The 25,430-nt window shown below is 43.1% G+C and overlaps 1 protein-coding gene across 1 annotated transcript in view; it reads left to right on the plus strand.

Moving 5' to 3' along the window:
• The window catches only part of SLC25A13 (solute carrier family 25 member 13), a 199,801-nt gene that overhangs the window by 12,491 nt on the left and 161,880 nt on the right, over positions 1-25,430 (plus strand). The window contains exon 2 of the mRNA XM_075558386.1: positions 18,266-18,319. Within this exon, the coding sequence (XP_075414501.1) occupies positions 18,266-18,319 (54 nt within the window). The remainder of the gene's footprint in view (positions 1-18,265; positions 18,320-25,430) is intronic.

Consider the following 25,430-nt stretch of genomic DNA (forward strand, 5'->3'; position numbering starts at 1 on the left):
CGGAGATGGCTGTGGGAGCAGATGCATTGTCTTGTCACAAAATCAGTTTCCGTCTGCCACAAATCAGGCCTTTTTTGTTGCATATTGTTATGTAATCTTTTCAGAACCTCTCAATAGAAAGCTTGATTAACAGTCAGACCTGGTGGAATGAACTCCAAAAGTACTATGCACGACATTTAAACCCCTTTGGGAACGTCACAACGAGATTTGCCATCAATCAACATTTCACCTTTTTTTGAAATGAGAAAAACACTCATACACTTGAGTTTTTTCCATATCGCTGTCCTTGTAAACTGTGTTCAATATCACAACAGTTTCTGTGGCATTTTTCCTGAGCAGGAAACCAAACTTCACAGCTACATGCTGTTCTCTTAAATGGGCCATCACAAAAAATGAGGTTCGAGCCAAACTGCTTATGTGAAAAAATTTCATGTGACCAGAGAGAATCTTTCCAGGTGATGCCGCTAGATGCACTAACTCAGAGTGAGTTACTGGATGCTTGCTTGCCTAGTGGGGAAAAATGCATACTATGAAAACCCCATTCTGCCTAGTACAATTCGGGTTTTTTTTAGTACATGTGGTCAGATCTCACCATCCTCACTTTTAGGGAGCCTATTGGCCATATGTCTTCCCAAACAGATGTTTTCCCCTTTTTCTGGTAGTCCATCATATAGTCAGTATAATTTGCTAACATCATAATTATTGAGTCTTCTTTATTGTCCAGTTTTTACATGTATATGAGGCAATCGGAAATAACCATGGCTTGGGTCGGCCACACTTTAGACCACAAAGTGACATCTTTAATTTTTAACACTAAAAAAACATGTCGTTTGCAGCAGGCTTGCCCAATGCAATGCATCATTGAATTGACTGCTGTTTCCATGGTTATTGATTATGGATGCAAGTCAAAATGAAAACCTTTGTAACTTCTATCTTTCCTCCATAGATCATGATGATGCCCAGTGGTCTTCTGTTGAGGATTTTTATTTTCTTTGTAGGATGGAGTATTTCATCTTCATTAATAATCAAGGCTGTGTCGTCTGCGTATTGTAGGTTCTGAGTCTTTCTCCAATCCTAATTCCTTTATGTAGTTTAGCTTTTCAGATTATTGAATAAGTATGGTGAAAGGATACAGCCGCAGTGTACACTGTTCCTGATTTTAGACCATACAGTACCCACTTCTTCTAGGTACAGATTCTTGATGAGCACAATTAAATGTTCTGGAATTTGTGTCTTTTATAGTTTCTTTTCATAGTTTATTATTATCCATATATTCAAAGACCTTTGCATAATCAATGAAACACAGATATTCTCTGCTTACAGCCAAGATCCATCTGAAATCAGCGATGATATTCCTTGTTCTGAGTCTGCCTTAATTTCCATTCGTTCCCTGTCTGTGCTTCTGAAACCAGTTTGAATTATTTTCAGCAAAATTTTACTTGCATTGTTAATCAAACTGTTTGAGAATGTTTACATCCTTTTGGAGCACCTTTCTTCGCAGTGGGCACAGATATGGATCTCTTCTAATTGGCATAAGTTAATGAGCAATTCCAAAGTTGCATCTGCTTTTTGCAATATCCCAGTTGGTTTCCATCTGCCCTAGAGCCGTCTTTTCACCATTGCCTTTGGCGCAGCTTGGCTTTCTTCCTTTTGTACCATTGGCTGTATGCTATGACCGACGGTGACTGAGTGTTGACCCATTCTTTTTGGTTCAGCAACTCTGTGTATTTTTCCCATTGCCTTTTGATGTTTCCTCTGTCATTCAATATTTTATCCATAGAATCCTTCAGTATTGCAACTCAGAGGAAAACTCATTTGTTCTGAGTCGTTGGGGAGCTTGGACCATGGAGAGATTAAGTTGTTTGTGGGAGGCCGCACTGTTCTGAGAGCTGTGGTTTGCACTCAGGCAGCCTGGCTGCTGAGCCCTGGCATGGAAGCACTGTAGGACACTGTCTCTTTCAGTTGCCTTCTTATACAGGGTGGCTTCATATTGCCTACGGAATAAAAATGTAACCTCTTTAGCCAGCTAAAACCTCCTTGGTCTGGATGTTGTGTCACTTTTCCAGGATTACCTCAGACTCATTCCTTTTACATATCCTACTCAGTGGTGGTGGTTTATGAACGGGACTGTCTCCAACCGGTTTCAATTGCTTGCCAGAAAGCTATTTTGCAACCATGTAGCAAAAACAAAAAAAGAGCCTCTTTATTTATTTAGGAAACCTGGCTTTGAGAAGGTTAAGTGCTCAGCTACCAAGTGACAGCCCGGAGGTTTACCTGCCTGAGGCTCCGAGTGAGAGAAGACCAGGTGATCTGTCTCCATGACCGGGAGCCCGGAAGCCCCCTCGAGTAGTTCTGATCTGTCATACAGGATTGTTTTCGAGTTGGAATGAGCTCAGCAGTACACAACCTTCTCAACAACCATTTGTTTATTGCACCAACTGCCTGCCAGTCTGTTCTACGGTGGTTCTTTGCATGCTGCTATGGTTATGCTGCTGGAAGCGATGCCATCAGCTTCTCAAATGCAGGCAGAGTTCTACGGTGGTAGACGGATTTCAGTAGCGCTTCCAGATTAAGACAGACTAGGAAGAAAGGTCTGGCAATCTATTTCCAAAAATTAATGAAAATCCTGTAGATGAAAACAAAACCAAGCTTTAAAAGCCTATGGATCACAGCCAGGTATTGTCTGACTGCGTGCAGGGCGATGGGCTGTCCAGCGTGGGGCACTTGAGCACAGCACCCACGGCGGAGGCAGCATTCACGCCTCTGTACAGAGGTCACCGTGGTCACTGACAACGATGATTAGTTCACTTAATTTAAGTAAAATCAAGGCTTTGGGGTCCATTCTCAGTGTTGGTGGGTAGATCATTTTTCCTGGCTTGATTTTAGGAAAGGGTCTTGGTTTCATGTCATAGTTTCTTCAAGCCCTGGGAAGGCTAAAGCCAGTGCCCTACAGTTACAGGTTTTGCAGTCAGTTTGTTCTAACGAGGATCAGAACATATTTTAAGCATGGCACTTGACTGATGCATACATTTTTTTTTCATTTTGACTTTTAAGTTTTATCTGCTTGTGTACACACACATATATTTATGTGCACATGTGGATGTTCAGCTTTTTACTGCCAGCTGAGTGAAGGCTTACAGAGCAGATCATCAGTTTTACATTCAACAATTTGTACACATTGGATTTATCTCATTCGTTACAATCCCTCTATGTACCACCACTTATCCTACTTCTTCCCAGTGGTTCCTGTCTTCAGTCTTCCTTCTTCCCCAACGCTTCTGAATTCCGTCATTCTGTCAATGCTGCCCCTTTTGATCTCAAACAGTGCTCAGTCCAAGTTGGGCATACCTCAGTAGTATTATTGTTCCCCTTACGTTTGACCTGACTTGAGCCACAGATGAGTTCAGTTCCAAACCCGAAGGGTGAATAAGATACATAGTCTTGGGTGTTCCACCGGTCAATATCTGACAAATAAGCCTGGTGTTATTTATGATTTTTAGTTTTGTTCCACATTTTTCTCTGACTTTATTCAGATCCGTTTATTGTGATCCCTGGAGAGTAAAGGGTGTGTTGGCCATAGCCAAGCATCATCTATGTTCTTATGGTCTCAGGGTCATAGTTCATCCGACTAATTGTTTTCTGATGGCCTTTCACTTTTCATTGTTTTTCTTTCCTTAGGCCAAGAGACACCACTAGTTGCATTTCAGTTGGCTGCTTTTTATCATTTTATTGGGTATAGTACAGCTCTTATCACAATCCATACACACATCCAGTGTGTCAGGCACATTTGTATATATGTTGCCATCATCATTTTCAAAATAGTTTCTTTCTATTTGAGCTCTTGGAATCAGTTCATTTTCCCCTCCCAACCATTCCTCCCTCATGAACCCTTGATAATTGATAAATTATTATTATTTTTCTTGTCTTACACTGACTGATGTCTCCCTTCACTACTTTTCTGTTGTCTAACCTCCTGTAAGCATCATGGAATGTCAGGTTAATAGAACAAAGTGTTCTCGCGTTGAGGGAGTACTTGAATAGAGGCCCAATGTCTATTCTGCTACCTTAATAACAAACGTATAAACATGTACAAAGATCTATTTTTCCATCATCATATATTAATATATTTACATATGTACATGCCTATATTTAGACCTCCACAAATGCCCGTTGCCTCCTAGTTCTTTCCTCTACTTCCTTTTACTTTCCTCTTGTCCCATTATCATTTCAGCCTTCGTTTGGGTTTCAGTAATTTCTCTCAGTTACACTGTCCTTGATCAAGCCCTACCAGGCCTCCTATAGCCTCCTCCTCATCAATTTTAGATCACTTGTTGTTCCCTTGTCCATGGGTTGGTTGACACCCCCTTTTCTTTACTCCACTGTTGGCCACTCTTGAGCTTCTAAGACCCCACACACTACTCAACCAAAGTAGGATGTAGAACATTGTCTTCTTGGACTATGTTATTCCAGTTAATCTTGTTGTCCCCCAAGGTTATGGTCCCGAGTAGCTGGGCCTAGAGATGCATTGCCTCGAGGTATTGGATTATATTTAAGAAATGCTCATAATTCCCTCTGTATGTATCACCACATTTATGGGTACATTTGTAACAAAGGTACAAGTCTCTGTTCAACATAAATGTATATATGTAATGTATAACATATATATAGTGTGTATGAATATATCAAGTCATTGTTATTCTATAGATTTCCCAGTTTTGTTTGTTTCCTTGCGGTTGATTTGGTGAGGAAATCGATTGGTTGACTCTCTGTGGGTCCTATTGTCTGGATATTGCTTAGTGTTCCGCTTGGTGGTCTTTTGCTGTCCAAATTTCTTGAAGCTGAGCCCCTGTCGTTAATGATCTTGTTCCTTCTGTGACAGTCCATAGACACCAGGGCAGAATGTGCTCCAGAGGGCATTCCCTGACAGATCTGTCAAAAGTGGATTTCCCAGGCATTCCGAGGAACCGCTGGGTGTAATCAGACTTAAACATTTATTATTAATTAGTCATTAATTATTAATGATCATTAGCATTTACTCTACCAAGGTACTTCCTGATCAAATAAGGCCTCATATGTATTTATTGATTTGCTGGTTTTAGGTGGAATACTTCCTTGTTCATTGAGTACCTCTTAGCACAGCGGTTGTCAACATGTGGGTCGAATGACCCTTCCACAGGGGTCGCCTGATTCATAGCAGTAGCAAAATGACAGTGATGAAGTAGCAATGAAAATAATTTTTTGGTTGGGGTCACCACAACATGAGGAACTGTATGAAAGTGTCACAGCATAAGGAAGGCTGAGAACTACTGTCTTAGCACATACCCACTTGTAACTCGCATCAGGCCGTTGCTTCTGTATTGGCACCTCTGATCATTGGGTTCAGATGTCATCTCCTCTCCCAGCTTTCCACAGATGAGGTATTTTCATTACCTGTTTTTGGTATCAATTGGTCTTTCTGGTTTGTCCAAATACTTTCAGTCTTCAAACACACAGATTTAAAAAAAATCATTTAATTGGGGGCTTTTACAACATTCTATACATCAATTATATCAAGCATATTTAACATATGTTGCCATCATCATTTCACACAGATGTTTTTCCATCAAGTATATGTCACAATTATTACCCAAAGGGAGACTTAAATTCATTGGAACCTACTGAATCAAAAAAGAGAAGTCAATCAGTTCATGCTAATATCCTTCCTTACTGAAAACAGTGCAGGGAATATCAGGAGCAGAGAAGTCAGTGTTCCTTTATGGAAGGGTGCCAACCAATAAAGGTAGAAGGAGCAATAAAAGTCACTGCCACTGAGTTTCTGAGACTGTAACTGCTTACTGGAGTAGAAATCCCCGTCTTTTATCATAGGAGCATCTGGTGGTGTTGAACTGCTAACCTTGTGGATCACAGCCCAGTGCATTCAGCAGACTTCAAGGCGTGGTCCAGTCAGGGCTGTTCCATGGATACGAAAACCTCGAAGATTACCGCTGTTTCCGTTGTCTTAAAGTATCTCTGTATTTGTTACTAATTACAAAGAGCAAAAGGTACCTTTATTATGTTATGATGTGGTAGAGATGGTCTCACACAAACTTTTCAGCTTATTGTTACCAGAAATGAGTTGAACTCATATTAAATCCCTACTGATAAGATGTAATAGGGAGTTCACAACATGGCCTTTGGAGTCCTCATGTCAGAATATTTCATCTGGCTTTAACTGTAAAGGAAACATAAGGAAAAATCAGAAAATGGAACATTCATTCTGACCCAATTTCAAAAATACCGATGTTATGAATGAGAAAACTAAACAAGGCTAGATTAAAGAAGACACTCAAACAGACTTGACACCAAGTGCAATGCTAGAATCTGGATCCTAAATACCCCAAACTTATAAAGTTTCCATTAGCCTACTGGAGAAGGCCGAGTTTGCGCTGTGCATTAAATGATACTTACTGAATTGATGTGAAATCCTTTTTGGATGAGCTAATGATATTGAAATTGTGAAAGAGAATGGGTTTCGTTGTTTCTTATATTTTTTTTCTGGTTGGGTAGTGGGTTCTACATTGGGCTGCCAACTGCGAGGTTAGCAGTTCTAAATCAGCAGCCACTCCACAGGGGGAAGATAGGCTTTCTACTCCTGTAAAAAGCTATGGTCTTCAAAACCCACAGGGGCATTTCTTCCCTGTCCTATTGGGTCAGTCAGAATGGCCTCTGTGACTGTGAAGTTGCTCTTTAGGTTTTCACTAGATGTTAACCTCTGAGTGTAGCAGGGATCTTACCGCAGTACACTGATCTCTCGAAGCCCCCAGTACCTAGCCAGCATGGAGACCACGGGTCTCTGGACTGTTGAGTAAGTAACTCGGCATAGCAACCTGTGCACAGTAAAATGGAAGGAGACTTTCAGCCGCATACATGTGTGTGGCTAGACGCCTTTTCTTTTCCTAATAAGACCATTTTCTCAGTCAGCCTCTACCAAAATTAATAATAATAACGACTTGAGAATGCTTAAGGATTGTGACTGTGTAACCTACGAGTTAGTGCTTGTGGAGACTGCTAACTGCTGAGCAAACCTTGGCAGGGATTGTCCTGTCTCACGGGGCTGAGTCTCTGCAGAGAAGCTGCTTCTAGAGGAGGCCCCAGGGACACTCACTCCCTTTTGACTGAGGAAGCCTAGCTGGCTTTTCTCTTTTAATCATTTTATTGAGTTCAAAGTATCAATCTTCCAGCTAGCACCCGAGCATGTCACTGTTATACCACCAGGGCACTGGGTCTTACAGTGGGACTAGCTGGTCAGTAATGGCGGCCCTGAGCACACTGTTTGAAACTGAGTGGAATTTTTCCCTGCCACCTCTCTGGTCTTTCATAAGTATCCCTGGATTTGGTCTGGCCCCTGTCATACTACCTGGACCTCACCCCAGGAATGTTTCTATACTGTAGGTTTCCCCTATGCCCCTTTTGCATTTTATTTTTAAGCTTACCTCAGTGGACTCATGTTGTACTTGTCCTTTAATCAAATGTGGTGAAGAAAGGTCATGGTGCCCGGCTATCAAAAGAGATAGCGTCTGGGGTCTTAAAGACTTGAAGGTAAACAAGCGGCCATCTAACTCAGAAGCAACAAAGCCCACATGGAAGAAGCACACCAGCCTGTGTGACCACGAGGCGTTGAAGGGATCAGGTATCAGGCATCAAAGAACAAAAAATCATATCATTGTGAATGAGGGGCACTGTAGAGTGGAGACTCAAAGCCCATCTGTAGGAACTGGACATCATCCCCTTACAGAAGGGTTGCGGGGAGGAGACGAGCCAGTCAGGGTGCAGTGTAACAGTGATGAAACATACAATTTTCCTCTAGTTTTTAAATGTTTCCTCACCCCACCATCATGATCCCAATTCTACCTTACAACTCTGGCTAGACCAGAGCATGTACATTGGTACAGATAGGAACTGGAAACACAGGGAATCCAGGACAGATGAACCCTTTAGCATCAGTGGTGATACCGGGAGGGTGGCGTGAAGGTGGGGTAGAAAGGGGAAGCCGATCACAGGGATCTCCATATAACTCCCTCCCTGGGGGACAAACAACAGAATAGTGGGTGAAGGGAGACATTGGTCAGTGTAAGACAAGAAAAAGTAGTAATTATTTATCAATTATCAAGGGTTCATGGGGGGCAGGGCTGGGAGGGAGGGAGAAAAATGAGGAGCTTATACCAACGGCTGAATTAGAAAGCAAATGTTTTGAGAATGTCATTGTTAGGGGCCATCAAGTCGGCTCTGAATCCTAGCGACCGTATCCACAAACCGAGTGAAATACTCCCCGGTCCTGCCCCAGCCACACAGTGTTCCTGAAGCCCTGGCTTCAGTCCATCTGATGCAAAGCGGCCCCATAGCACAGGCTAGAACTGCCACTGTCATTTCCCAAGACTCTAACTCTATGGGAGTAGAAAGGCTCTTCTTCCCCCTGATGAGCTGGCTGTTGGTTTTGAACTGCTGACCTTGTGGTTAGTAGCCCAATGAGCAACCACTGTGCCACCAGGTTTCTGTCTTAAGCGTGGGAAATCCTAGGGTAGTGCAAATGCTCAATTGCTTATCAAAACCTTGGAAGTTCCAGTCCACCCAGAGTATCTTGGAAGAAAAATCGAGATTTCAGCTTCTGAGAAAGCAGCCATTTGTAAACCTTACTCTGACATACCTCAGTCTGAGCCGGAGTCAGCTTGACAACTGGCCATGGCCCAGGCGCGCACTGCATCATCCAGGAGGCCTCAAAGAAAAGGCCGGTCAGAGCAGGGCTCTTATCTGACTGTGCTGTGCCGACTGGCGAGCTCTCCTCTGTCCGCGAGCCTGCTGCACACACTCACTGAATTGCCAGTACATGTTGACTCGAGTTTGGAGATTTCCACCTTCATTCCAGTCTCCCATCTTGAAGGGAAACTCAGTTCTGGGTTTTCTTTTTTATTTAGTTTGGTAGTTTCTGGAGATTGCTGTTAACTCATTTTTGGTGTCCCCCAGCAGCAAAGGTCAAAAATCAGACCTTTGCCCAATTTTTTGTTAGTTATTTGCCTTTCCCACATCGATTTGTTCCCAGAGCCCTTTTAAGTCTAGAGCATTGGCCCTTTGTCCTTTCTGTTGCACATATGCGGGCGCTTCAAAAAGATGATGGAAAACCCCCATTATCTTTTAATTCCATTTTTCAACGAGTTTTTTGAAGTATCTGGTGTTTTTCCCTCAGTTGTTTGATGTGCCACTGACTTCCACTTACTTTTAAAATTCTGATTTTGGTGAAAGTTTATTCACTTTTAAAATTATGTTAAAATTTATCAATTAGATAGTATATTAAATGTAATCAGTCTTTTCCTTTATCCCTTCTGTCTGGATTTGCTAGTGCCTTCACCACTGGACAGTACATCTGCTTGACGGCAGTGGGGAAAGGAAAGTTTTTCTAGTTACCTTTATAATTTTGTTTTTTAAAAGGTGATTTGGGGATACTTACAGAGTGCCTGCAACAATGGGCTCGGACATAGGAACAATTGTCCGGGTGGCGCGGGACCAGGCGGCCTTTTGTTCTCCTGTGCATAGACTCACTGTGGTGGGGGCGACTTGATGACTCTCACCCACAACAAAGTGGGTGAGGAGCTGGGCCTGCCAGGTCAGTAATTGAACCCGTTGCTCTACAGGAAAGGACGAGGCTGCCTGTGGCTGGGAACATTTACAGCCTCGAAGCTGAAGGGCCAGTCCTATGTAGGATCCCTGTGAGCTGGAGGTGACTCAGTGACATGTGGGGTTGGTTTTGGTTGTTGTATCTGCTTTTTATTTAATTGTATGGCTTTTCTGTTTACTTGCTCTCAGCTTATTTCTTGCAGCTTGCCGTCTCGTCGTAGCCCACCTTCTATCGTTCTCTTCCCCATTTTCTCTGAAAGGCAGTCATGACCGAAACGATGGACTCTCTAACTTATTAGTTGTCAGACGTGGGCAAGTCACTCACTCAACCTGTGTGCATTTCTCCTCTATCCAAGGAGCATCATGGTACCTACTTCTGGGGTGGCTGTGAGGGCCAGTGGTCAGTGTGCAGTTGGTTACACTTTGGACAAGACTTGAGACGTAGACAGCTTCAAGTCAGCTGAGGGGCTGGAGCCCGAGATTTTTGGCAGCGCGCTCCCTGAGTGAAGTGGGGGCTGTCTGGGGGGTGTGCAGGGCTCTGTGTCTTCCCTTCGCAGCTCCCTCCTGGCTCCTTGACTCAGCCTCAGTAGGATGAGGTTGATGCATAGCAGACTTGCGAACAGCTCAGATATTATTTAGTAAAAGCAACTTTTTTTATTGCCCTGCCCTTTGTTCCTTTCTCCTTCCTCTGCATTTATCAAGTTAGCTGTTCTTCCTCAGAAGCCATTTTCACTTTTTATGGCATTATCTGGGCTCCCCCAGCTTGTGATCTCCTAAGTAGCACCTTTCAGCACTTTATAAATATGTCATATACTCTTTATGTTCCTTTGTTCCCCATCAGGAACACACATCCCAGTCTTCAGAAGAGCACAATCAGTTTTTATTCATTTAAAGAGCAGTAGTAATTTGACACTTGCTAATATGTAACAAATTATATTGGGAGCAGTAATTACAATTGCAGCTGGTTCCTAATTATACTGTAACCTTGATGCTTTCAGAGAGAGAGAGAGAGAGAGAGAGAGAGAGAGAGACTCTGAGTTCAGCATATAGTACTGGGGAATAATATTCTGCATTTGGCAGTTCTGCCTTCTGCTGCCCCATGGACATGTGTAGGTCCAGATGACATCTGGTAGTACATTTGTAATACCAGATCTCAAAAGAAGCTTATTGTAAATTGGCTTCAGCTACAGTGTCCAGGGCATGATTCGTATGGATGGAGTTAAAGTCTCCTTGGCTTGTCAAACTCTTAGCATGTTCTCTCTGTGCCTGTGTCCTCAGCTATTCAAAAGTAGGACATTTCTATGAAACCTTTCATAAGTCATAATAGCTCACAGTGAAGAAGCAATTGGAATTCAGATGGGGTGAAGGGGGAGGAGGATTTGAACTGCTACATTATACTAACGAATACATAAAACTGAAAATAACACTAACAGGAATGATAAATAGCAACAAACAAATCAAAACCTAAAACCCAGCAACAAACCAAAACCAAAGTCCAAGCTCCCTGCCATCGATTCACTTCCAACTGAAATATAGCCTATGTAAAGTGGAACACACACACACACACACACACACACACTATAGTTCCTGGGGGGAGGAGCTGGATGAAGGCACTCCTGTCACTTGGGGGATCAGCTGCCTCTTATCACAGTTTGCTATAAAACAAAATGCTGACTGAGCCTGCCTACAAATTTTGCTTCCCCCCCCCTTTTTTTTTGGTAAAAAAGAAAAGAAAAAATCCTCTTTGGATTTCTTTTGGTTCATGAAAACAGGTACTAACATAGGTCCTTCACTTCAGTAAGCAAAGCAAAGTAGTGGAAAGTGAACTTTTAAAAAGCGGGGAGACCTGTACTAGAAGGAGGCTCATTTTCGACTCTTATGGTCTAAATTCTTCAGTTAGAGTTGAGGTTAAGAGACCTTGTTACAAGGCCACTGGGCCTCCTGTACTGTTACCAGATGGACAAGGCATGCGCCATAGGCAGATCAGCCCATGCCTGTAAGTGAGAAGCTTTTGATCTGCTTTAAGGATTGTTTGAAGATGAAGGGAGATGGAGATTATACAGGTACATGCCTAGTCAAGTACCTAGTCTGGTTGGCTCTTGATGTGGTTCTGGCTCCCCACCAATTTTCAACATTGGCTGTATTGGGGAAGACTCCCACATTGTAAGGCTGCCTCCCATACCATTGAGCTAGAACGCCACTCTTGTTTCTCCCAGCAGCCAAGACCCAGATTCTGCCACTCAGATGCTCGCATGTGGGTCTCAGATTTGGAAGAAGGCAAAAAGTAATTGGCCATCCAGACATGTGAGGAGACAAGTTGTGTGTGACATTCCTGTGTCAGCTGCCTTGCTTTTGATTGAGGGATTGTACGTCTGTTTCTCCTTGGACTATTCTGTGGTGGTTTTCAGCATTGATGGTGGAGCTTGAACCTCAGATTGGCTCTCCGGCATTCCTAGCAAGATATACATTTTAATAACTGTTGTTTTTGCTTAGCATTCTGACTTTTGTTGCTTGTTTCTAATCAATATTGCAACTCCTCGATGTCCATTTAGATTGAATATTTGAAATATCACATTTTGCTGTCAGTTTGCTTTTTTTTAAAACACAGAAGGTAATGGTAATCACCACCAACATTACTGGTCACTTTAGGCTTTACACAGCGTCTTCTCTTCATTCTAAGTGGTCCTTAGAATAACTTTATGAAATGGACAAGGCAGATGTTATTATAATTTGGCTCATTCTCTAGATGAGGAAATTAAAACTAAGCGGTGCCAAGTGAGTTGCCAGAAGTCAGGGAGTTACTGGCATGGCAGGATCCCGAGTCCTTCTAAGGCTGCTTCTGTCGTGTTGAACAAGCATCTTCTGCCGTCTCCTTAAGGAATTGAAAATATAAACAGTTGGAAAAACGTCTATTTCAGAATAGACTCATATTGTCTCTTGTCAGCTTTCTTACTCTTGGGAACATTTGCTGGAATGTTAGCTTAACTTCAATAACAATAATAACAAAATCTAAAACTAGTGTGTTTAAAGCGTTTGGCATAACACAACTCGGGCTCACACTCCACCATTCATATCTTTGCATGCATACCCTGCTTTTTCTTAGTACTGGGATTGTAAGTGTGTAATGCTTGTTGAGAATAGTGCAGATTTAAATTCACCACACTTCACAAAAGCCTTTTGAAAAACATGTCCAGCACCCCTGAAATGACCTTCATGTTTACCAGTGGGCTAACATTTGTGTTGTCTATTGCTTTCTAAATCAACTCTTGAATGATACGAATTTTGAGGGTTGATTATGCAGAAGTGTTGTGGTTTGAAGAATGTTTAACATGTCTTGCTGTTTGTATACTAATTCATATTTCAATAGCTTTTCCATAATTGTTGTTCCTAGGTGCCTTCGAGTCAGTTCTAACTCATAGGGGCCCCGGGCACAGCAGAACAAACACTGCTTGATGCTGCACTGTCCTCACAATCGTTGCTAACTTAGAGCCATTGTTGTGGCCACTGTGGCCACCCAGCTCTCTGAGGGCCTTCCTTGTTTTCCCTGAGCCTCTACTTACCAAGCAGCAGGCCCTTCTCCAGGAGATGAGGTCTTGCCATCTTTGCTTCTAAGGAGCGTCTACAGAGTTATAAGACAGGACTGTCTGTTCTTCTGCCGTTCATAGTATGTGGTAGTTTCATAATCTGTTGTGAATCTGAGATATAAGACTGTCAACCAGGCCACAGCTTGATGACCTCATTTGAAGGTGCTAAGGAGATAAATAGCTTGCTGGAGGCAAGACACTCACACATTTCCGGCGAGACATTCTTGTGGAGAAGACACATAGCCCTACGCTAGAGCCTTGGAGCCTTGGAGCCATGTGGAGACGCCTGCCAGTGCTGAGATATTTCCATTGCCACTGGATCCACAAGACTTTCCAACCACTGGCCTGTGATCTTGCTGCATTCGGCCTCATTTCATGTGTTGTGAGTCTGAAGAGGAATTTATAGATTGGTTTCGGACACATGGGCTAATATTGGACTTATGGACTTGATCTGGACTGGGCTGGGATGTTTTCTCAATATTCAATTGCTCTTGTATATAAACCTCTTTCTTATACACATATGAGTGTGTATTAATTTGGTTCTCAAGTCAAGCCAGGCTAACACATAGTATATTTAATATTCATCAATACTATAATTAAAAGACATCCGTTCTTTTTTTGGTTTTCTCATACATTTTCCACGTTTCACGTGCATTGAAAATGGCATGGCTTAGGTCAGACATACCTTGATCCACAAAATGATATTTTAGCTTTTTTTTTTTTTTAACAATTTAATGAGGACTTTTGCAGATTTGCCCAGTGCAATGCCTCGTTTGATTTTCTGACTCCTGCTTCCATAGGCCTTGATTGTGGAGTCAAATCAAATGATTCTTGAAACCATAAACAGTTTCTTCATTTATCATGAGGCTGCTTACTGGTCCAGTTGTCGGAAGGTTTGGTTTCTTTAGGCTGATGTATAATCTGTGCTCAAGGGTGCATTTGATCTTCATCAATGTGTGCTTTAGGTCTTCTTAACTTTGAGCAGCAAGATTGTGTCATCCGCATATCACAGCACATTCTACTCTGTACTATGGGATAGTAGCCACTAACATGAGTTGGGATTGTCTTGCTAGAATTAAAAGAGTTACCATCTCAATAGGTAATGGTGCATATTAACCATTCATACCACCTCAGGAACTCCAAATTGAAGTTATTTGTGCTTGAGTAGAATGTGCTTACAAACTAACTTAAATTTCAGGTGACGAGGAAATTTCATAGTGGTTTTCTCTCCCTGGAACTTTGGGTCTGATTTCCAGAAGTAGCATTGGATGAGCTAAGCCAGCAGAGAGATGATGAGTTAGGTTGACTTTCAATTTCCTTTAGTGGTTTAGAGAATGCTTTTGAAGACCATGATGTTCTCTCTCCCTAGTGTCTCACCTCCGATTATGAGCCAGGTTAGTCATCACTTAATTTTATTTATTAACAGGTGTGATATTCAAATCTTTAGATAAATGATAATAGACAAACAAAAAACCCAAACTCACTGCCATTGAGTCGATGCCAACTCATAGCTATTGTGACTATGGCAGTTACATAATTTCGTGTCAATTTAATAAGGTGTCCGGGGTGGATTTCAGCCTGTTTGTCAGGTAGCAGCTTGATGGCCTCATTTGGAGGCATGACTGAGATAAATGGCTCGCTGGAAGCCGCCCCCCCCCCCTGCCTTCGCCTTCCTGAGGTCAGGTCACTTGCAGAGCTGCCAGAGCCCTGGAGATGCATCCACCGCCATTGGAGCCACAAGACTTTGTGCCCACAGGCCTGGGATCTTCCTGCATCATTACATGGGGCTTGTGAGTCTGAGAGGGATTAATGACCTAGAGTTGGATTTGCGGACTAGTATCAGACTGATGGACTTGAGTTGGACTGAGCTGGGATGTTTCCTTATATACAATTACGCTCTTTACATGTGTGTTACTGGATTTTTTTCCCTAGTCAATCCAGCCTAACAGAGTGACTCATAGCAACCCGATAGGAGAGGGTAGAACTGCCCCTGTTAGGTTCTGAGACTGTAACTCTATGGGAGTAGAAAGTCCAATCCTCCCCTTGGACCAGCTGGAGGTTTTGAACTTTTGACCTTATGAGCAGTTCAGTTTATAGCCACTGTGCCACCAGGGTGTCTTGTACAAACCAAAAAATAGATACCATTGATTCACTGATATTGTTGTGGGCCTTGGTTGCTAAACACCTTACCTAATTCTTTCATATCATCCTTTCCTCTATCCAGGACTACCTGGGGAAATGAAGCTGAGAGACTTGAGGACTTGCTGAGGGTCACATAGCTAGTTTAGAGATTAAACTTGTTCCCTCACTCAGGGAGGGCTGACTCTAAAGCTGTATTATTCTTTCTTGTTTAAAAAATATATATTTTTAAAGATTGTTGAACACACTCAAGTAGGACATACACCGATTCTGCAATTTCGGCTCGTTAATTTGTCCACACTGATTTCATTCTTCAGTCTGTGCAACTGTTTTCACGCTCCTTTCAGCATTCGTTAACATCCCCTCACTCTGCGCCCCACCAGCCTCCTAGCTAACCTTTCTAGTTGCTGTTGCCTATTTGTTCCTATGTAGACAGTTCTCTAAAAGAGCACAAGACTCACGGTGAAGCTACAGTCCGAGTCACGGCACCAGGCCGGCACTGCTACCCAGTTTTGCAAGAGCTATTGGAATGGATTTCCAGGCTTTTACTGTTTGGTAGTAGCCAGTAACAAGAGTCAGGGTCTGTGTGGTGCTGCCTATCCTGCTCCTCAGCGGCCAAAGCATCAGAGTGCAAGAAGATGTAGGAAGGATCGCTTAGTTATTTGAGTACCAGTGGCCCTTAGGGAAACTTTTGGGAAAAATAATTGATCCCTTCAAAGTCTTAGTTTCTCCTTGTGTAAAATGAGAAAACCCTATCTGTCCGACCTCTCAGATTTGCTGTCAGAATCCAGTCCAACAGCAGACATGCTTAGAAAACTAATAAAGCATTCTGGACATAGTAGGTGATGCGGTTTATGAAGTATTACCTAAATTAAATTTCCTGTAGATTTTGATTCACTGTGCAGATTATTTTCATTTGTGGCCCCTTGTACCCTCGAATGCGGAGTCCTGGTGCTACTGTCCAGGAAGAATTGGACCGCTAACTGCAAGGTCAGCAGTTCACACGAATCAGCTTCTCTTTGGAAGAAAGACAAGGCTGTCTACTCCTATAAAGATTTCCAGGGTTGCTATGAGTCACAAGGGATGTTAGTGGGTGGGTGCCCTATACTGGTGAGAGTTAGAAAATGAAGCCCCCTTTTCTGTCTCCCACAGAGATGCAGCCCTGGTGGGAAGCATCAGCCATATATCTTGGATCCTCAGTAGAAGTGAGCTGTGGGAACTGCCTAGAGAAGCCCATGAAATAATTAACTAGCTAGGTTTTTAACGGACATGCTATTGATAGTTTATATTATGGAAAATTTCCTTTGGTTTTAGGAGGAAAACCAACCAAGGGCCCAGAGTGCCCCACCCCTTTTCCAAACATGTTCCCTACGGGCTGTCAGATGAGGGACTCAGCATGGAGGGACACAGTGGCCTTGGTCTTGAAGAAGAACGTAAGGGACACTTGTCTGCTGCTCTCATCTTCTCCAGCAGCGCTTTTCCCACCACGCCTTCCTGGGAGCACAAGGAGGAGGAATCCTTTCTTGGAGCTGTTAGGTTAGCCGTGCTGCCACTCTCAGGCCGATTTGCAGTTTCTTTTTCCCGATATTGTTGAACAGCAGCGAACGCCAAGTCAATCAGGATTTGAAAAAGAGATTAAGAGGCTCATGAGTAGAAATCGCCTTGGTGGCTGCAATTACTCTGGTAATATTGCAAGTGTCATCAGTCTACCTTTGCAAAACCATCTGACCTACCAACGGCTTTCAGAAAAACCACCTCTCCTAGTTCAGTGATCAGTGATTAAAATTGTTCCTGACACTAGCGAACCAAGGAACCCAGGCAGCAGTTACATGCTTAGAGACAGAGAACTCATTGTCCAAAGACCTCAGAAGAGTCTGTGCAAAAGCACTGAAGGGATTTAGAACAATTTGCATAAATCTCCCTTTGGATCGCGAAGTGGCTCCAGTGTGGAGGTGGTTCCAGGACCCCTCCCCCCGAACCCGTGGCTGTATCACGAGGTGACGCTGCACTTGGTGAGCATTCAGCCTCATGGCAGGTTTTGCCAGTAGGACTGGGTGATGTGCTGTTGAATAAGCCCACTGTTCGGTACTACATAAGGGCCCCTTTGTGTTGGCTTGGGGCAGCCATGTTCAAGTTTGTCTTGCCTTTACCCCAATGATGTTTTTGGACTTTGTGTCCTGGAGAATTAAGCGCAACACCTATTCTGAGCGAATCTGTCAAATTTTGATGTTCAAGGGTTAACCACAGCTCCTGGTGTCTCTAGAATGTGAGGAATAATAGTCATACCTCAGGTGACTTGATTTAGTGAATTCAAAATTAGGGGAGGTGGAGGAGGTAGGGGGAGAAGGCCCTAGGTATACCCGGGTAACAAGGTATGTTCATAGTGAACCTGTGGGAAGTATTTCCTTTCTGCTTGATAAAAATGATTTCCCTACTTCCCCAATGAAAATATCGATGTTCTCTTGCATATTGCTCAGTTGCCTGATGTTTTATTGCGTAGTTAACAAGCAAGCTCTACTTTAATATTTAATATTCCCCTGTGAAAGGACAGAGGTCACTCTGGAATGGATTAAAATATGCCAAGTAGTCAAAAATCGGTTTCAACTTTTCTTTCCATTTTTCTGCTTCCTTTTCATTTTAATGGCTTACATGAAACACTAGATATTAGCAGCCTTAACTACCAGGCTCTGGTACAGAATATTATCATTCTAGAAGCCACATAAAGAGTCTAATTTTAAATCCAGGGAATAGCTTATACACTGGGGGAATTTGGTGCTTTAAGTACAAAAATGAAATCCACTAATTTCTAACTTGGAGTTTATTTTCTTTCAGTCTGCTAGTTTGATTTCTCAGCTTTGTTCTAATAATATAAACATCTTTATGTTTGTTTATAGGTGGCTTTAACCAAGAGGGCAGATCCAGCCGAGCTAAGAACAATATTTTTGAAGGTCAGTATAAAGGAATCTATTTTGTTTCTTGCTTCATTTGTGTTCTGTAACTTTCAAAGATTATTTTCAGAGAGATCTTTATTTCATTGTTGAATTTTTTTAAAACATAAATTTTTTTAAAAGTATCTTAAGATTTAAGAAAGAGATCCTTTTGCATACATATATGGAAAAATCGCCCATGATTGTGAGAGCGACGTGGTTTAAATTTTCATTTTGTTTATCGCACGGTGTCAGATGTTGGAAGCAGCGGTTGAGAGTTAGTCTTGCAACCCATTGACCTTTTCTGGGTTGACCTGTACAACTGGATGATAATGCTTTTCTCCTAAGAAGTATAAAGCTCTCTGTAAACATCCCAGTAATGTTCTGTACCAGAGAAGACTCCCCTTGGTTCTTCTTGGATGAACCATAATCACCACTGACATTTTATTGCCACCTTGGTGCCCTGTGAGGAGGGTCAATATGCATCCGGGGTCAGCGTTGGACTTCTAAGTGCAAGGTTCGCAGTTCAAATCCGGCAGCTGTTCCGTGGTATAAAGGTGGGACTGTCTGCCCCTGTAAAGATTTGTAGCCTTGGAAACCCTATATTGGGTTTGACTCGGTGGCAGTGGTTTTGGGTTAGATCACAGGAGACACCATGCATATATATTTCCTTGGTCTACTTGGTGCGTTCATTGAGCAGTCAGTGGTTGATATAATGTAAGTCTCCCCTGGATGGTGCTTAGGTTAGGCATTATACTGCTAGTCAAAGCGCTGGTGGTTTAGACTCAGCCAGACGTGCCTGCTCTGTGGGACAAGTCTGACTATCTGCTTCTAAAAGGTCGGAGTTCTCAAACCCCAGCGGAGGACTTGTACTCTGTACGCTTGGGGTCAGTAGGAGTTGGAATCAACTCAACAGCAAACGACAATGATGTCTTATTCAACCGGAGTTCCAGTACTGGAGGAGAAAAACTCACCTCTGTCGGGATAAGAAAAAAGACATACGCGGGTCTTTCCTGCACGTGATGCAAAGGTAACTTTGCTCTATGGAAAGAGAACCAAGGCTTCAAAGTGGAACACGCAATGCTCTGCAGCGGAGTGCTGGATGGATGCCGTAGGAGGTTACTTCTCTAAGCCTCAGTTCGCTCTTCAAAACCAAGGGAGGGAATGAAGAGACACAGGAATTTGAACATTAAAGGATATTTGATATTAAGGAATCATCATTTGGTTTTCCTCATACTGTAATACTATTTGATGATAGAGATCTTTATTTTAGAGAATTACACCTAAAGTATTTATAAATGAAATTAGGATGTCTGGGATTTGCTTTTCAGTTGATGTGGAGTATGCGGAAACTAAGTGGGCAGTTTCGTGATGATTTTTGAAAATGTTAAGTAGGAACGTTGGGTTTATTCAACTAGTCTCTGGACTTTTGTGTTTGAACATTTTCATAACAAAAATTTATTATAAAGTTATAAAGACTCAAGGAAATAATATATGAAAGTACTGAGTACTTGGACTGCATAAACAGTTGATATTAATTAATTCTAACACAAGACAGACAGACCTGAAATAGCTAAACATAGGGGCAGTTTTAGGAGGATTCAAGTATAAAATTTTAAAGAAGTTTGAATTATGTATAATGAAACAGGATCCTTTATAATTTTTAAGCCCAGACGAGAGTATATATATGTAAATTTTAAGGTACAAAGGTATGCCTGACCCAAACCATGGTGTTTTCAATCACCTCATATGCATGTGCAAGTTGGACATTGAATAAGTTAAGACCAAAGAAGAATTTATGCCTTTGAATTATGAGGCTGGTAAATAATAGACATCGGACAGTGTGAGACATGGAAAAATAATAATGTATAAATTATCAAGTGTTCGTGAGGGAGGGAGGAAGGATGTGAGAGGGAGGGAAAATATGAAGAGCTGACACCAAGGGCTCAAGTAGAAAGCAAATGTTTTGACAATGATGGCGACCCGCATACCACTGTGCTTGACACAATGGATGGATGGATTGTGTTGAGTTGTACGAGCCCCCAATAAAATGATTTATAAAACATTTAAAAAAATGTATCATGGGGCCACCAAAAAAACAAAGAAATCTGTCTTAGAAGAAGTGTGGCCAGAATGAGGCAATGATGGTGAGATTTAGTCTCACGTACTTTGAACATGTTGTCAGGAGAGACCCATTGCTGGAGAAGGACATTCATGCTTAGTAGGAACGTAGAAGGACTTTGGACAAGAGGAAGGCCCTTGACAAGGTGAATTGACTCAGTGGCTGCAACAATGGGCTTACACCTAAGAATAACTGTGCGGATGGTTGCGAGCCCCCAGGTGGTGTTTGTTCTGTTGGACTCGGCGTCCCCATGATTGAGAGTTGACTACAGGCATCTACCGCAACAAGGTAGAAAAGGATTCTGGTTAATGAGGATCCAGAAAGCAAAGCATTTGTTTCTCACCTGTGTTTCTTGTTGCTTCAGTGGTTGAAAATGAGGTATGTATATGCAAACTGAGGTTCTTAATACGTACATTTCAGACCTGTTGAGACTATCATACTATGATGTTACAATTCTGGCAGAATGCTTTCAGAAGAGCATCCAAGTGGGCTGCCGAAGAACCTAGAAAAATAGATAAATCTCAATAAATTACACTGGCAAAATCATGATCGTTCTCCGAACCCAGGATCTATCTGTTACTTGAATTTCCTAAGCAAGTAAGAGCTGTGGGCACCATTCTGACAGGAAATGGGAGCCTCAGAGATGCCGCTCTGATGCCCACTAATCAGTTGGTATGAGCCTTTGGAAAGACTGTGCCACCTTTTGAGACTGCGGCAGCTGCTAGGTTAAGATCTCACTTTGGAACCATGAGTCATTGCTAAGGACTGCATCTACTCTCAGCACAAGCAGGTCTTTACTGAGGACAGATCTAACTGGCCACACAGACGCAGGAAGTGTCGCCGATCTGAAGTGTGAGGATGGAGTCTGTGGAACCACAAACCAGCACTGGGATGGTTGGGCGGACTTGCCTGGCTTTTGAGTGAGAGCTCTATAGGACTTGAAGTCTGAGGGGCTGAGTGAGCAGGCTATATCCAGAGAGAACAGGGATCAGCAGTTTCTGAAGGGATTGAGGATCTGCCAATGGGACTGGTGATCTCACCAGGCCTGGTTAGTGTGGTATCAACACAAATCCCCCTGGCTCAGCCCTTGAGGATCCCTTGTTTACTGTCTACCACCAAGAAGTGGAGATGAAAAGAATGGGGAATGAGGTGCCATGGAGGCTGGGCCAGGTGTGCCTCTGTCCTGGCGGGATTGTTAGTCTGGGTCAGCACTCTGACTTGTCTACTTTGCTGGTTTTCTGTAAGTTTTTGCTGATATGATTTTCTCCCTATTAAAAATGCCAGGTGAAACACCCAACCTTCTCTTAACTAAATTGGTGAGAGAGGAAGCAGTCTACAGCATGGACAACAGAAATGGGGCTTCTGATATTTTGCAAAGAGTTATGATTAGTTGCACTTTTAAAGAACAATTTGCATACTATATATCACATGATTTAGGTATTGGAGATAAAAAATGCAAACATTGTAGCTTCTTCCCTTAAAATACTGTGTGTGTGTGTGTGTATGTGTGTGTGTGTAAACATAGGTCATGCTATGGCAACATCTCTGCTCATTTTCCCAGGGGAGTGAGCTCTATCCTATGAGACTGTGTGCTCTTGCCCCCTCAGCCTTCTGTTTTGTATTCTTTTGTTCCTCAAATTCAAATAACATTTAAAAGGAGCAGAGTTTGAGGTCTTCAGGAATACTGTGTCATTCTTTGGAGTAGAGCTAAAAACCAAACTCGCTGCCATCTAGTCAATGCTGGTGCATAGCAACCCTACGGGACCGGGTAGAGCTGCCCCTTGTGAGTTTCTGAGACTGTAACTCTTTCTAGGAGTAGAGCCTGCAGAAAGCCTGTGTTCTCCTTCAGAGCTGCTGGTGGTTTTAAACTGCTGACCTTGCAGTTAGTACCTGTGTTAGGCAGGGTTCTCTAGAGCAGGCGTCCTTGAACTTTTTGAACAGGACCAGTTCACTGTTCCTCAGACCCGTTGGAGGGCCGGAGTATAGTTAAAAAAAAAACACACAAAAACTCTGAACAAATTCCTATGCATACTCCACATATCTTATTTTGAAGTTAAAAAAAAAAAACGAGGCCAAAAAACTCAGCAGGCCAGATAAATGTCCTCGGCGGGCCACATATGGCCCGCGGGCCGTAGTTTGAGGATGCCTGCTCTAGAGGAACAAAACCAGGACACATATGATATACATACATACATACATACATAATACATACATACACACATATATATATATATATTTGTACAGCACGAAGAATGTAACAGCTAATTAGTGCCACAGCAGTTCAGCTCACTTCTGTGAAACAGTTAATATACTGGAAGTCCCTCAACTCAGGGGGGCAGCTGGGCCTAAGGTCAATGAAGTAGACAGCTGAGTCTTCCGTTGGGCAATGAAGGCAGAGTTCACCCACAGGCAGCAAACAGCAAGGTGGGTCACCAAGGCAGCAGCTCAGGAGCTTAGTGAAGCAGGCCCGGATGAAAATATTGAACTCAAACAATGCAAGACGACAGGATCCACCAGTCTCAAGCTTAAACGAAATACACAACAGCTGCTTGGCAAAGCAGTTCTCAGAGGAACCTCAAGCTCTAGTGACACGATCCATGGGTTGACTGCCACACAGGTAGTGTCGCTCACAAGTTGAGCCAGAGAACTAGCTAAAGCAGCCGCACACTGGTCCGATCACCAGAGAGCAAGAGATGGGGGGGCAGGCCTTGCTGAGCCATTTATCTCTTTGCCCTTCATTCAAACTGCGATGTTATTAATCCCACATGTTCCCATTGAGCAGGTTGGCACAATAAACCTACCTGTCTCAGTCCACCCCTGCCAACTTGGCACCTGTGCACAATTCTTTAGTCATATATAATTTCCAGACATTAATGAAATCACACACCTAACATCATATATCTACCATATAAACACTCTGAAATTAAGTGTATCTGGTATATCATGCATGAACAAAGGAAAGAGATTCAATAATCCCATATAAAGATGAACTGATCATCACAAAACTTGCTGCTTTTAAAATTGATCACATGGCTGTAACTGATAGGTAGAACTACCTTCTTCTACTACCCATTCTGTGTTACCTTTGTCTTTGGCTGGCACCTCAGCTGACCGTGGTTCTTTGCCTGGTGAGGTGACCCAGACCTTCATTCCTGAGGGATCTGGGTCATGAGACATCCTGTCGGGATTGGGTTGCTGTAGTTGACCATTTACTTTAATCACAGGGCATACTAGTACTAAGAGACAGCCTATGGGATCTTCTGGATTCTAGATATAGTTTTCTTTACCTCCATTATGTAGCACCAGTCCAATTTGGCAATCAGGATTGGTCACACCACTCAGTAAAATGAAACCCTTCCTGACCTGTTGATCCAAAGGCATGAGGAGCCCAAAGTGGCCAGAGGGCATTCTCAGCTGCCAGTTCAATGGAATCAGTGCTGTTTTTCCAGGTGGGAGAGTTCCTTCCTTCGGTCCTGGGACCTCCAGACATGAAGCGAATAAGGTTGCTGGGACAGGAAGCAAAACTGCTGCAAGTGGATCACTCAGTGTAATAGTGAGTGGTATCCCAGCTTCCACCCCTTGGTTCCTGGACCCATGAATTCTGAGTATTGAAGACACAACACCATATATTGGCCGCCGGTTTAGAGCATATGCCTGGAGATCATTGCCCCAGCCCCCCAAGTTGTTTTCACCCAGCTGGCATCTTAATTGTTTCATTGTTCAAGCCAGCTGCTTCAGGATGATGAGGAACGTGATACGACCAGTGGATTCCATGGGCATGGGCCCATTGCTGCACTTCATTGCTGTGAAGTGAATTCCTTGATCTCAAGCAATGCTATGAGGGATTTTGGAGTAAAGCCATCCTCTGCAGACAACCTCTCCCATTTTGAAACACAGCTGTTAGCCTGTTACTAGGCCTTATTGGACACTGAACGCCTCACCATGGGCCACCAAGTCAACGTGAGGCCTGAGCTGCCCATCATGAACGGGGTATTGTCTGACCCACAGAGTCATAAAATTGGACGTGCACAGCAACACTCCATTGTTAAATGAAAGTGCTATATACGAAATTGGGCTAGAGCAGGACCCAAATGCCCAGTCTCCACTTCTGTCATAGTGCCTTCCTTCTCCCAGTCTGAAGCTGTTGCCTCCTGAGGAGTTCCGTAATTCATGCTTGGTTTCCTGATGGCTCTGCAAAATGTGTGGGTGCCACTCGTTAGTGGACAGCAGCAGCACTACAGCCCCTTTCTGGGATCCTCCTAAAGGAGAGTGGTGAAGGGAACTCCTCCCAATGGGCAGAACTTCGAGCAGTGCACCTAGCCGTTCAGTTTGCCTGGAAAGAGAAATGACCAAAGGTGAGACTGATTGATGGGCTGTGGCTAATGGCTTGGCTGGATCGTCAGGGAATTGAAAGGAACGTGATTGGAAGATTGGTGACAGGAGGTATGGGGAAGAGGTATGTGGATGGACCTCTGAATGGTTTGAGAAAGTAAAGATGATAGTGTCTCCTGTGAGCGCTCACCAAAGTGTCTCTGAAGAGGAGGACTTTAAAAATCAAGTATGTAAGATGGCACGTGCTGGGGAGACTGGTCCTACGCTCTCCTCCGCCACTCCTGTCATTGCCCAATGAGCACATGAATCAAGTAGACATCATAGCACATCCCTGTTTAACTCACCTATTTGGCCTGTAAAAAAAACCAGATGGATCCTGGAGAATGATATTGGATTATTGTAAATTTAACCAGGCGGCGACTCAAATTGCAACTACTGTTCCAGATGTGATTGCACTGCTTGAGCAAATTAATACTTCTCCTGATACTTGGTATGCAGCTATTGATCTGGCCAATGCCTTCTTAGTAGACCACCAGAAGCAGTTTGCCTTCAGCTGGCAGGGGCAAAAATACACTTTCACAACTCTCCCCCAGGGGTACATCAACTCTCCCACCCTGTGCCATAATTTAGTCCGTAGGGACCTTGATCGCTTGTCTCTTTCACAGAATGTCACACTGG

Source organism: Tenrec ecaudatus, chromosome 9, assembly GCF_050624435.1.
Source record: "Tenrec ecaudatus isolate mTenEca1 chromosome 9, mTenEca1.hap1, whole genome shotgun sequence".
Taxonomy (NCBI): Eukaryota; Metazoa; Chordata; class Mammalia; order Afrosoricida; family Tenrecidae; genus Tenrec; species Tenrec ecaudatus.